The sequence below is a fragment of the Marmota marmota genome, unplaced genomic scaffold, assembly GCF_001458135.2.
Source record: "Marmota marmota marmota unplaced genomic scaffold, marMar, whole genome shotgun sequence".
Taxonomy (NCBI): Eukaryota; Metazoa; Chordata; class Mammalia; order Rodentia; family Sciuridae; genus Marmota; species Marmota marmota.
Window position 1 is genome coordinate 26611991 of NW_026000211.1, and position 14521 is coordinate 26626511.

At 31.4% G+C, this 14521-nt stretch overlaps 1 protein-coding gene across 4 annotated transcripts in view; it reads left to right on the plus strand.

Moving 5' to 3' along the window:
- Positions 1-14521, plus strand: part of Spock3 (SPARC (osteonectin), cwcv and kazal like domains proteoglycan 3) — a 422602-nt gene that overhangs the window by 395770 nt on the left and 12311 nt on the right. For all 4 annotated transcript variants that reach the window (XM_015486234.2, XM_015486236.2, XM_015486233.2 and 1 more), the window contains one exon: positions 2560-2679. In XM_015486234.2, the coding sequence (XP_015341720.1) occupies positions 2560-2679 (120 nt within the window). The remainder of the gene's footprint in view (positions 1-2559; positions 2680-14521) is intronic.

Consider the following 14521-nt stretch of genomic DNA (forward strand, 5'->3'; position numbering starts at 1 on the left):
TTTTATTCTCTTTTAATGCTGAGTAATATTCTCTTATGTTTATATACCACAATTTCTTTATTCATTCATCTATTGAAGGGCATCTAGGTTGGCTCCATAGTTTAGCTATTGTGAATTGAGCTGCTATAAACATTGATGTAGCAGTATTACTATATTATGTTGATTGTAAGTCCTTTGGGTATAGACCAAGGAGTGGGATAGCTAGGTCAAATGGTGGTTCTGTTCTAAATGTTCTGCTTTCCAGAATGGCTGCACTAATTTGCAGTCCCACCATCAGTGACTGTGCTTTTTCTCCCACATCCTTGCCAACATTTATTATTGTCTGTATTCTTGATAACTGCCATTCTGACTGGCAGTTATAACTTGTCTTAGTCATCTACTTTTGATTTGTATTTCTCTAATTACTAGAGATGTTGAACATTTTTTTTATGTATGTTCATTAAATGTATATCTTCTTCTGAGAAGTGTCTGTTCAGCTCCTTAGACCATTTATTTATTGGGTTGTTTGTTTTTATGGTGTTAAGATTTTTGAGTTTTTTATACATCCTGGAGATTATTGCTCTATCTCATGTGCATGTGGTAAAAATTTTCTCCCCACACAGTTATCTCATACTAGACAAAGGTGCCAAAAACATACATTGGAGAAAAGATAGCTTCTTCAACAAATGGTGCTGGGAGAACTAGAAATCCATGTGCATCAAAAATGAAAATAAACCCATATCTCTCACCATGCACAAAACTCAACTCAAAATGGATCAAGGACCTAGGAATTGGTCCAGAGACCCTGTGCCTAATACAGGAAAAAGTAGGCCCAAATCTTCATTGTATAAGATGAGGTCCTGACTTCCTTAACAAGACTCCTAAGGCACAACAAATAAAATTATGAATTAATGAATGGGATGGACTCAAAAAGCTCCTTCTCAGCAAAAGAATGATGCAATGAAGTGAATAGAGAGCTATGTATTTTGTACATTGCTCTGTCCCAGAACAGGCAGTTTTAGACCTCCTGTCACCTGTCTCTGCACTTAGCACACAACATTTGGCCTGGAATCCCCCTTCCCATCTTCCTAGAAATGCTCTTCACCCCTCACTTCTCCATTTTATCAACTATTCTCAGTAATCCACTTTCTTGCCTTGGTCTTTGGTATATCTTATTTCCCAATTACTTTCTGGAAAAAAAGATAAAATGTGTGGTTCATTTTTCAGATTTGGTTTTCAGATCTCTTTTGTTTACTTGAATTTTCTGGCTTAGACATAGGAAATATTTTTTTTTTCCATGATCATGCTGCCTGCATGATTGTGGCATTCTGATTCCTTATTCTTGGTATATGAAAAGAAAAATTGTTACCTTCCCCCATAAAAATATGTATGACCTTCTTCTTTGATTCTAGTAATTCCGAAATTTATGATTTGCTAATCTGGGTCACCAGCTGTACCAGGTCTTTTAAATCTGGGATCTTGTTGCCCTCAAGTGCTAAGAAGTTGTCTTGATTGTGTTAGATTCCATACATTGTATTATAGTATATCTATATATAGCATATATCATATCAAAAGGCAATTTATATATAATGTAACATTTTGTGACATTATTGCATGAATTATTTCCAACAAAATGAGCAAGAACTGTATTTGTACAGAATACTTAGCAGTTGAGGAAATCACTTATTTACTGCAACATGCAGAAGGCATAGATCTGTAATGCCTGTTGTCCTCTAAATGAGGTAAATAAGTTTTTAAAAATATATTTTCAAAGCATTTTAGTACCAAATTCTTGCATTCGTCTACCACCTTTTCACATTAATCACATGCACACTAGGTTTTGTTGTAGCTTATCATGTATTATTTAAAATAATTTTGATAAACAATAATTTTTAAAATAGACAAAACTAACTTCAGTTCCAAAGGTCAAAGTTTGCTAATCTTCACTTTTTATGGCAAAAATATAGTTTTATTTTCTTAAATATTTTACAGTCTTTTTTCTAATGCCAAATAGCAAGATCTTATTTTTCTCTGTTTAAAAATATGTTAGCTTAAATTAAATAGAAACAATATTAGTTAATGAATTTTAACACATATTGAATATCCTAGCAAGGAATTCTAATTTGTAACATATTATTATAGGAATGGCCAATTATAAAAGTATAATGTTCATTTTGGATTTTCAAACCTTCATTATCTCAGGTGCCCCACCACTTTTCCATAACATATTAATCACATAAATATCAAGACAATTTTTTGTGATGTTCACAATAGGAATCCTGAAACCAAGTATTCTGTCAGGAGGAACCATCAATATATACAATAAATATGTACCAATAAAAATGTGTAAAAAATAAAAATACTCTTCTATCAAGTAAGATATTATTGCTAAATTACATCTTATGCTTGAAGCATGTATTGAGGTTTATCATTGAAAATAACTGAATCACAATTAGTCCCTGTGTGAATTTTTTTTCTTTTACTGTTACCTTACACTGGCTATTGGAACAATTGGAGAAATAGCATTGACATCCTACTGGATTCTTATTAAAGATTTGTGATGTTTCCCTTTGTTTTCAGCGTGCAGTGACCTGGAATTCAGGGAAGTGGCCAACAGATTGCGGGACTGGTTCAAGGCCCTTCATGAAAGTGGAAGCCAAAACAAGAAGACAAAAACATTACTGAGGCCTGAGAGAAGCAGTAAGATTTCTAAATTTGATAAATACTATCATCTTAAGATGGAGATTTATATCCAATGAATCCCTTAGAACAAATCACACATTTTAATATCTATCCTTTACTAAATATTGAATAAAAATCAGAACATTGCTGTTACTTCCAAGTTGTTCCTTAGTATTTTGCAAGAAAGTTAAGCATTTGGATCAACTTTGATTGATGGAAATGAGAATGTCTCCTCAGAAAGCATTTAGGGTCCAGTTAAAAATTAAGAATAGACATGTGTTTCAGTATTTTATCAGAGTTGCAGAAAGTACAACATGGGAAATAGAAGTAAGAATATTGGAGTAGACATTTAAAGAACACAGTTGAACTCCCTCAAATAGTCTTTACAAGAGTGCTTTGCTGGCATCTTAATTTGTCTCTGTGCAAAATGGATTCGTAGAAAAGACAAGACTGAATATCTGCAAATCAAACAAGCAACACATTGAAGCAAAATAAAAGCATAGATGGGCTCAGGTTGGGGCTCATCCTAGCATGTGTGAGGCCCTGGGTTCAGTTCTCAGCACTAAATAAAATAAATAAAATAAAGGTCCATTGACAACTGAAAAAATATTTATAAAAAAATAAAAGCATATGACTCTGACTGGAATTTTATCATCTGTATAATTCCTCCAATTCCTTGGAAATAAAAATGGCAAATTGAAGTAGGACACTTGTTATGAATAATTTTATGAAATTTTCATTTTATTTTATTTTTGTTTGTATAAATACTTGTGTTGTATGTAATCTACCTAAAAAGCAAATCAAAGCATGGTCTGAATCTTTCAAATCGAAATAATTTATCTAAAAGGCAAGAAAAGGATATAGGGCATCAATTATGAGCCCTTATTTCTTAACTGACAAAGAAATGCTGGGGGCGTGACCTCCATTGCTTAGGGTAAGTGACATGATTGTACACTCTCACTTGAAACCCTCAAAATGCAGATTAGCAAAATCATACAGTAAAACAGCACAATCATTTATAAACTCTGTTTCCTAAACTGCCTTATTTGTTTGCTTTCTTACCATTTAGAGATTTTCTATAATCCTAAACTCTTGTAGTTATAAATCTTATTTGTGCTCTAGAATAATTTAATATAGCAGTGAAATTTAGCTATTACCTTTAGATATAATAACTGTCTTCGGATGTGTAATGACTATGCATTCATTTCCTCTTGTGAATTCAGGAAAAAAAATATAGTACTATCCTGATCCTGTAGGAGAGTTTCTTAGATCTGTCTTGAATTTATCAATTGAATTTTTTGGCAACTGTCAATGCATTTCAGCCTGCATTTATTTCATAGAAGTAATAACTAAATATATTTGGTTTTATTTCATTCTGAAAAATATATATGTGGTATGGGAAGATATCTTCCAGAACTTTATGTGTTGATTTACAAAAATCAAATAAAATCCATACCTGTGTCCCCAAGAGTTATACTTGAACATGGCATGCTATCAAATTTCTCCTTTGAGCTTGAGTTTGAACTAATTTCCCTCCTAGATTTGGAGATGGATCAAAGCATAATTTGAAGATCCCTGGGCAAGGTGCCTGGTTAAATGTATGCATTTATAAATATTTTATTTTCTGGCTTTTTCTTCCGAGAAATGTCATGAAACTCTCTTAAGATGGTGGATTAATTATAAGAAACTCCTATGGAGTTGATAATCTTTGGAGAGTAAAGGGGAAAAAAGGGCTACAGGATTATTTATACTACTTAGTCAGTGGCTAACTGAGAAATCCTTGGGTGAATCCTTGACTCAATTCATCATATTTAATTTGCAAATCAACCCTCCCCTGCTCCACTACACAACTGGGAATTCAATTAAGTCAGAGATGTTTGTTCATTGTTGTATTGATAGAGCCTGGAATAGAGTTTCACATAATATTTACTAAATAAAAATTAAGAATAAATTTTATTTACTAAATGGAATAAAATTTACTTGCTAAATAAAAATAAATGAATTAATAGTAAATTTTATTTGCTAAATAAGAATAAAATTCATTTGCCAAATAAAAATTAAGGAATGGATGAAGCAAAAAGCTACCAATGTACTACATCCTGTACTTTATTATAATTAAATCAATCAATGAGTTGCTTAGGAATGATTATGTATTGCTTCCATTATTTTCTCTGTGAAAATTAATGCTGCAATTTGCATGCTCTTATTTCCATGAGTGGAAGTAATGGGTCAAAGTGCAAATGCATTTTATATTACAATTGATAGTAGGTGTTACCAAACTTTTAAGTGAAAATCTTAAGGCACTTCCAATTTTGGCCAGTAAGGTATGGAGTTAATGTTTGCCTGCATCCCAGTAGCAAAAAGTATTATCATTATTTTTATCTTTTACAATTTTTTGAATATACTATAATATTTTCTTTTAAATTTAATATACATATTCTTTATTGGTAGTGAATTTGAACATAGAATATTACTTGAAAACCTTACAGTCAATAAAAACAAAACACATCTGAAGATGTATCTTCTTACCTGTCTAATTCTGAAAAAGGCATATTGACAGTTTCCTTTGTAGTTCTACACGAACAAGTCTCTTCAGCAATTTTAGTAGATTTTGCTTCACATGTTAGCTACTCTATTTTATAGTACACATAGATTTATTCTTTTATATTAATGAATTCGCTTATTATTCTATTTTCTTATACTTTATCCTGCTTACTGTTTTCCAGCACATATTTTACCCTGGTTGATAGTAGTATTACCATTTTTCCACTCCAGTTGATTGCATTTTCCTGATGTCCTTGATATCATTTGTTGTCAATATTTTTTTTTAATCACTTATACTTGTATCTCTTGTATGAACTCCAAGAATTGGGTCTTCACTTTATTTTTTGATATGACAATGAGAAGAATTTGTACACTATCATGTTTTAAAAAATTAAGGATTTGATGAAGTCAATATAAAATGCAGGGAAATTTTCCAATGCAAAATGTTTTGCCTTTCAGTTGCATAAAACAGAAAGCAAAATAAAATTAACGTTGTGATCCCTTATTAACAGCAAACCAAAATTCCAAGAAAACTGTGTCACTGCAACAGAAGAAAAATTAAATTTTAGTTCTGCATCAAATAAGACTTGATATTACTTTTTAAAATCTTATGAATAAACCATTTTAAATATTATCTATCATGGACCAAGAGAAATACTGATTTTGCTGAATCTCATAATGTTTAAATTTACTTAAGAGTTATCTCACATATTTTAGAAGACTTAGATATTTTAGGAAAAAATGTATTTTTAATAAAATATTTTTCATATTAAGTTTTCATAGATGAGTCATATACATGTATATAATTATTAATTACAGTAACTATTTTGTAGAGAAAACTATGAGGTGGATAATTATAAACTGTTATGCATCATCATTTTGCAATAGATTAACCAAGTTTATGAATATATATTTCATACTCTTTTATAGCCATATACTTCTTTATAATATATCTTTTTAATGTGGCAAAAATAAACATGCTTTTTAACAAACTCAAATATATAAACTTTTCAGATAAGCCATTAAAATAAGAGGCAAAGTAGTATGTGACTTTAAATGCATGTTTTAGTATTTTATATTTTTAAGAAATGATCTAGCTATTATATTAGATATCAGTTAAGTAATGATCACTGATTAAATTAATCTAAATTAGGTAAAGGTTTTAAGTACCAATAGATCTTAGAAATCATTTTTAAGATCTTAGAAATTATTTTTAGTTTATTAAAAACATAACTACCCTTGAAATAAAGTTCATCTGAATGATTTAATTGGATAAGAAACAAATTTAAATTTCTTAGAATTGTAAATTTCTAATGTAATGCTTGCTAATATAAGTACTTATTAATTTATGAAAAATATATCCAAATACAATAACAGCATATGTGGTAATATTCAAAAAGCTAATAAGTGTAAAATCATTGTTTCCTTGAGCAATATTAAAACAATTCATTTATAATTTAAATGTCAGAGTTCATTTAAATTATACGATTTGATTTTTAAAGCATTGCAATTATTCTTCATGAAAAAGACTTTTGAGTTGGGCACAGTGGTGCAGACATGTAATCCCAGCAATTCAGGAGGCTGAGAGAGGAGGTTCACAAGTTTGAGGCCAGACTGAGCGACTTAGCAAGATTCTAAGCAATTTATCAAGACCCTGTCTCAAAATAAAAACTAAAAATGGCTGGGTATGTCGCTTAGTACCCTTGGGTTCAATCCACAGTACTGAAGAAAACTTTTCCAAAAAAAATTAATTTTTTAAATTTCTGCAAATTAAAATTTATATCAGCACTTATTTATCTCTGAGTTGTGAGTCAATAAGAATACAACTTTCCAGATTTCCTTAAGAGGTTTTTATGATCTAATTTGTTTATACCATCTGGAATTCTAAAATAACAGCTCATTTTATGCACATATATACACTCCTATCAAAGCTCTGCACCAATTTGTACTTATTTGTCTGTAGACTCCCATCTAACTGAATGAAAGATTATAGGTTGAAGTTGATCATGACAATGGAGTTTGCTGCATTTGGGGAAATCATAATATCTTACCTATTCTGATCAACTAACTTCAGCCTTAATATAGAAATGTGACAAAATACCTGAAGAACAGTTTAGAGAAAAAAAATTGTTTTTATTTTCATTAAAAAATGAATTCTATTGATTTTTTATATTTCTAAAAAATCATTTTGTTATTCATACTCCATGAATAGAATGATATCATTTTAATGGTAATTAAAATAATAAAATGAAGATAGTCATCTCTTTCTTGTAATACCAATCTCTAAATTATTGGACAGCAGGTACAAAGCATTTGGCATTTTTATCTGTAATTATCAAGACTGTAAAAGAAGGGACAAATATGCAAAAAAAAAAAAAAGCCAAAATATCTATTTGTTCAATTGTGCAATGAAGTGTGCTTAAAAGCCAATACTCATTGTTTACTCTGTGTAGTATTTCATTTGAGATGGACCTTTGATATTCAAATTATTAATGTAATTTCCATTAAAATAATAAGCTTTTTGCTATGCTATCTTAAAATTTTACAGACCTTGCTTTCTATGACATTAGAATAAATGGAAATTACTTTTTCTATAGTTTCTTGGAAAATATTGATTAAAACTTATACCTGATAATCTAGTTTTATAAGTAAACCTACAGTAATGAATGACTTTGAAAGGTAAACACAAGCTGGTGCCAAACCCTTTGCCATGCAGGAGAGAAGTGGACAAGGGATTAATTTGGCACAAGTATCCTTTTCGATACTTTATAACCTTAAATAACCTAAAAGTGTACCTCACTTCAAAGAAAGCCTTTGACGTGATGTTTCCTAGTATAACACAGGGAGCATCAAAGGCCCAATCCAGAAAAACTGGCTCTAAACATTGGCCAAAAGAAGACCCAGGGCTTTGTCAATTGCTGTTGAACATGAATGCGTATGCATTCATAAAACTTATGAACCAGCAAATTTGGAACTAGAAAACAACCAAATTCAATCCAAGAGACAACCTAATACAAGTCATCTGAAAATTCACAATTATATTTGTAAGTTAACCTGTGATGTGTTAATAGTGTATATTATTTTCTTCCGGGCAATATCACATACTTTTTTATCTATTTAAGTTTACTGTCCAGTTATAAAGATTAAAAATACAAACTAAGTCATAACATCTTTTGTTTTCCTGTATCCTTACCTCAAAACAGGGCAGTGTAATATCATCCTTAGTATTTACATATTTTCTACATAGCTACTATGATAGTTAAACTAAATGCAAAATGGGTGATATACTCTCTTATTTTTTCTACTCTTACACCAGATTGCTAAGAAGAATTAGTCCAAATTCCTCTTGTAATTTTGATTGTCTGCTGAAACCTGAGTATTCTTGCAGGTGTAATGGGGCTTTCTGATGAATGTATTTCCTCACAGTAGAGGAACTGGCTTCATATTTGCTATTTACAAGTCCCAGGATATTGCACCCAAGTATCTGCATGGCTCACTCCCTTTACTTTATTCAGTTGTTTCTCAGAAGCCATCCAGGCACCTTCCTCCCACTCCACGTGAACACCACCAGGGCCACTCAGCCTTAGCCTCCTCATTATGCTACTTGGTTTTTCTTCCTAGCTTGTATTGCTACTTGATAATCTTACTGCATTGCTTTCTTTTTCTTCAAAATAATATGTAAGCTTGAGGAATTAAAAATGTTCTACTCTGTAATCCCCAACTACTGGAAAACTATTGTCACATAATATGGACTCAATAGCAATTTGTATAATGAATAAGTTAATAAATCTTAACACACATTATTATCTAGACAGGAACCTAATTTCAAAAGAGTGACAAGCAGCCTGTAGCTGCTTTCTTTTGATCTCTGAATAACATGCAGTTTCCAGGAGGACAAAATTATGACAATAGCAGGATTAGATTAAAAGGTTCAAGACTTGATACTTCAATGGAAAGATGCCTTACTTAAAAAGGTGGTATGTCCTGAAAGTGGAATAGGAAACCATATGTAGAACAGTTGATATACTCTCTAACTTAATTTTTTCTACTCTTACACCAGATTGCTAAAAAGGCTTAGTCCAAATTTCTCTTGTAATTTCAATTGTTTCCTGAAATCTGTCCATTCTTAAAACATTTGGTTTCATAGTCCACTTTTAGGGAATCCTGCCCTTTTATTTATTTATTTTTTGCAGAAGGAGGCTACTAGAGATTGAACTCAGGAGCACTCAACCACCGAGCCATGTCTCCAGCCCTATTTTGTATTTTATTTAGAGACAGGGTCTCACTGAGTTGCTTAGCACCTAGCTTTTGCTGAGGCTGGCTTTGAACTCATGATCCTCCTTCCTCAGCCTCTGGGATTACATGCATGCACCACCATGTCCAGGGGTATACTGCCTTTTTAGAAGGGATTTGCTAACCTCATACACTGGTCATCAAAGCAGAATTGCTACACATTTTACATTATTTAAACATCACATTGCTCTGACAAAAAGAGTATATTATGATAAAAAATGATATATTATTTTCTAATAGTTGTTTTAGTAGTTATTCATAGCTCTCAAACACAACTTGGCACTAATATGAGATTTTAGTAAACTATGTTTTATTGTGTTTATTTATTCATTTTATTTTTTGGTACTAGAAATTGAGGCATTTACCCCCTGAGTCACATATCCAGCCCTTTTTATTTTTCTTATTTTGAGACAGAGTCTTGCTAAGTTGCTTAGGACTTCATTAAGTTGCTGAGGTAGGATTTTAAGTCAGGATCCTCCTGCCTCAGCCCCCAAGCTGCTGGGTTTCCATAAGTGGGCCACTGTGCCTAGCAGTTAACCAGATTTTCTCACAGACTTTACATAAAGAATTCCCATGCCATTGCCCCCCAAATTGCTTTTTATTTGAATCTTAGTGTAAATATTTCATAGTTAAATGGTTTTCAAAAAGAGGATGATGATGTCATAGCTTTTAAAGAAATTAAGCCAGCTGATGAAGTTTACAAATCGTTTTTATAATTTAAGTCCATTTTGTTTATAAAAGATATCAGACCTCTGGAATGTATTTTGTTGAGATGGACTTTGAAGTGAACTGAAAAGCAAATGAATGACCATAGAAAACCACTCAGGTAATAAAACCTTAAAATGGGTTTTGGGGTAAGAAGAAATGGAACTGTATAATTCTGATTCTATTTATCATTACCTTGAAAATACTTGTTTGAGGTTTTGTTGAATAAGTGTATTTTACAGCTATTATAATTTATATACTTTGATTTGCTTCTGTTGCTTAAATCTTCAGAAGTTAAATAGGAGAAATACAACACCCGGTGTTTTTAAGAATATGGTTGCAATGGAGAATAACTACTTTTTTTCAAAGTTATATTGTATTTATTTTTCTTTTTCAATTTGGAAAGCTTCAGGACATCAGCATCATATGCAAAAATCCTCAGATTAACAGTCTGACTCAGATTATGATAATGTTATATAGTTGCTTTCTTACGCACCAAATGTTCTCAGTCAGAGAAAATGATGGAATTACTTAAACCCCTAGGGAAAATGAACACATTCTAATTTCTTACTAAGATATTGCTCTCTTTATGTCATGCTGTCTTCACATTGAGAGGAAGATTGAATTTGGAATCAGATGGCTTAAAAATAATGCCCCATTTTAATGCAATTAGGAGCCTTCTAGGTAGAGCAGAGAACTTCAGCTTTTAAAAACAAAGGTTTAAAAAGTTCAAAGATAAATTTTCTTTTCTTATTTTAAGCAGTAAATTGAAAGATACAGATCATTGCTTGTTTTAGTGGTTCTAATTATTGAGACATCTGGCATTTTCTTCTTTTATTAGGTGGAAACTGTAACTCTGTATACTAAAATTTAATTATATACTTTAGTATTAAGAAGGTATTGTCTTAATCTATGGATGTTTTAATTTTATCAAAATATATTTCATATTAAATTGAATTATGTACTTCTCTTTTACTAAAAGTATGATTATAAAAAAATACACAAAGTGAATGACATATTACAATGAAGTGTACTAGGAAATTATTGAACTGGATCTTCCAGGAACCAAACTTTGATTAACTTCTAGTCCTTAGGAACTATATTATTCCAAACACTGAAAATTACAACTAGTGTTGTAAATTTTAGAATTAGAAAGCATATTATTTCAAATTACAGAAATTGCTGTTAGTATTAGATAAATTTCAGGAAATTTAAATAGATTGATTCTCACTGTGTGAATGAAAGATTGTCAAATTTATTACATTGTTTTCAATAAAATGAGTACCTGACTTTCAAAATATGATCATCTAGGATATTCAGAATGTTTTTAAACATGATTCGGAACCTACTACAAAGTGAAAAAATACCAGCTCCCAAAAATACCATAGTGAATAAGCTAAGAAAAGGCATCTAAGTAGAAAAAATGAAACAAAATTTTACATTACGTTTTTTTTTCATGTATATTCAGTTTGCTAAAACCTAAGAGTTTTTCTTCTAATATTTTCACCAGTGCTATCATGAGTAGTTCAGAGACTCCATGGATGTTTAGATAATGGGTGTTTTGGAAGCATCAAGAGGTGATAGCTAAAATCAAGGGGAAACTTATAAATAAATGCAAATAAAGTAACTCAAAAACCATAATTATCTTTGATTATTTAATGTACAAATGAACCTACCCACCACAGCTATCCTTGAACCATGTGCTAATCAATAAAAGGGCAATAAATTTTATGATGTTCTTCTGACATATTAATGAACGTTATTTTCAACATATCACAGGAAGGAATAATATATGTAACATTATATTTTTCCACTTTCTGTTTTTGTAGTCTGCTTCAATTATACACTTAATGTGTTTGTTTTTAAAAACTAATAGTGAAAATATGTGAAGAGTATTAGCATCTGTTCTCTAAGTCTATATGATGCCTCCATCACAAGGTAAAAATTGTTAGCAGCTTGAGGTACATGGTTTTCTCATCTACCTCATTTTTATACAAACATATATACTCAATAAACATAGTTTTAATGTAGACACATTTTAGCATAATGAAATAATACTATATACAGAATGTGAGAGCCCGATTATTATTACTATTTTAATCTTATAACAGCACATTGTTTTGCAAGTATTTTCTGATTGCATCTTTTCTATTTTTACTTTAGAGTACCTTCTTTAGTATTCCTTAAGAAAGCCTCTCTCAAAAAATACTGAACTTTTTATCTTTCCAACGTACATACTTTCCTGTGTTTAGAATATATTACTATGAGATCAGATTCTGGCATCAAATTTTGTTCTACTACCGAATTAAAATACCATCTTTGCGATTATTTAATTCAAGCTTATTTTGGGCTGGATTTTCTTTTTACTTTCTACATATATTTGTTTTTATTTCCATTGTCGATTTTTAATGTCATTTTGTTATGTTTCCATATTATACTTTGTGTGATTTCAGTTCTCCTGAGTTGAGTAAGATGTATAATATGATCAGAATGTGTCTCATGTGAACCTGAAAAGAACTTGTATTCTGTTATTATTTGTTTGACTATTCAATGTAAATTATGTAAAGATTCCTCATAACTGATCATGTTGTTCAGATCTTCTATAACCCTAATGTGTTAGGATCATTTGTTCTATTTATAGGTCATAAAAGATTGTTGCAATCTCCATTTATAATTGGGGTTTGTCCATTCCTCCATTTAGGCCTATTATATTTTTTTTCCTCAGGCATTTTTGGTGTTCATTTTACATATATGACACATTCAGAATAATTATGTCTTTTAATTGAACTCTGTTATCATGTGATGTTTATTTTTATAATGGTAACATTCCTTATTCCATATTCAGATTTATTATTAATATGTTCAGTCTGGCTTTCTTTTCATTAGTGCTTCATGACGCATTTTTTACAGCTTTTAATTTCAATATAGTATGTCTTTTTATTTGCCTTGAGGAAAACATACCTAAGTCTTCTTGTATTTTTATCCAAGCTGATATTCCTTGACTTTTAATTAATATGTTTAAAGCACTTACATTTGGTTAGTTATCAACATGGTTTAATTGCAATCTACATTTTGTTCAGTTCTTTACTATTTTTAACTCTTTTTTGCAATTATTCTCCTCTTACAATGCCTTATGTTAGAATCAATTAACTATTTTTATGACTTCATTTGGTCTGCATTTTAGTTGGTTATTTTTATGACTTTTTAAATGTTTTTGATGGTTCCCCTATGATTTACAACAGATAAATTTAATGTGTCATTCACAACATTCAAATCATGTTTTTTGTTCTTTTATCTATAATACAAGGACTTCCAACTTTAATTTCTCCCATTTTTTAAAATATTTCATTTTTTAGTTGTAGATGGACAATATCTCTATTTTATTTTTATGTGGTGCTGAGGATTGCACCCAGGGCCTCGCACATGCTAGGCAAGCGCTCTACTAGTGAGCCCGGCCCTCTCCCATGTTTTGTACTATTTTTTTCTACATCATTTTCCCCTTCCCTTCTCCTACTGGTATTTAATTGCATCTCTATCAAACTCTTCTATGATGATGCATAGCTCTTGTATGTTCTCTTAACTTCTCCCCCTCCTCTTTCTCTTCCTTCCACAGAGGTCTTACCTCTCTGCTAATGATAGAATTATTTAATGGTCTAAACTGAGGATATTCTCCTGAATCCTTCCCAGGAACAACATTTTCCCAGGGTGCTGAAGATCCTTATCCATATTTTTAGAGTTAGCCAATATTTGACTCTCCTCTGGAATTTAAGTCTTTGTTCCATGAGGGACACAGGGATGATGGATGTAGGTGAGGCTCCATACCTTTCCTCCAGCAAATGTTTCTTCTCAGGTGACTTCCTTGGGTCTCTTTTCCTGCTCTGTCTACCTTGAAAACATTTTCTGGTGTCTGTGGAATAGTGTCAGTCAAATGGAATCAATCCCTCTTCTTTTTGTGGCTTGCAAAGTTGAGTTCCTATCATGATAACTCACTCTCAGTCTTCAGACATTCCTTAAAAAATTCAATTTGATTTGTTTTAATAGCTTATGTCCCATCTGCTGTCTGTTAGGGTAAGCAAGGGCTCTCATCCCATCTCCTTTGGGAGGCACCTGTACTTTTATTTTTAGAATCTGTTTTTTTTTTTTTAAGGGCTCAAAATACTGATATTATATCTGATGCTATTTAGGACAGACACCTTAGTGACACCTCTGGCTTATCCAGGTTAAACCATCTTTGGTACCACATAGCTGCATTTCTGTCATTTCTCTATGCTCACTCCCTACTCCCCAGTAGGCAGTGCACCCTACACCCCCCCCCCCG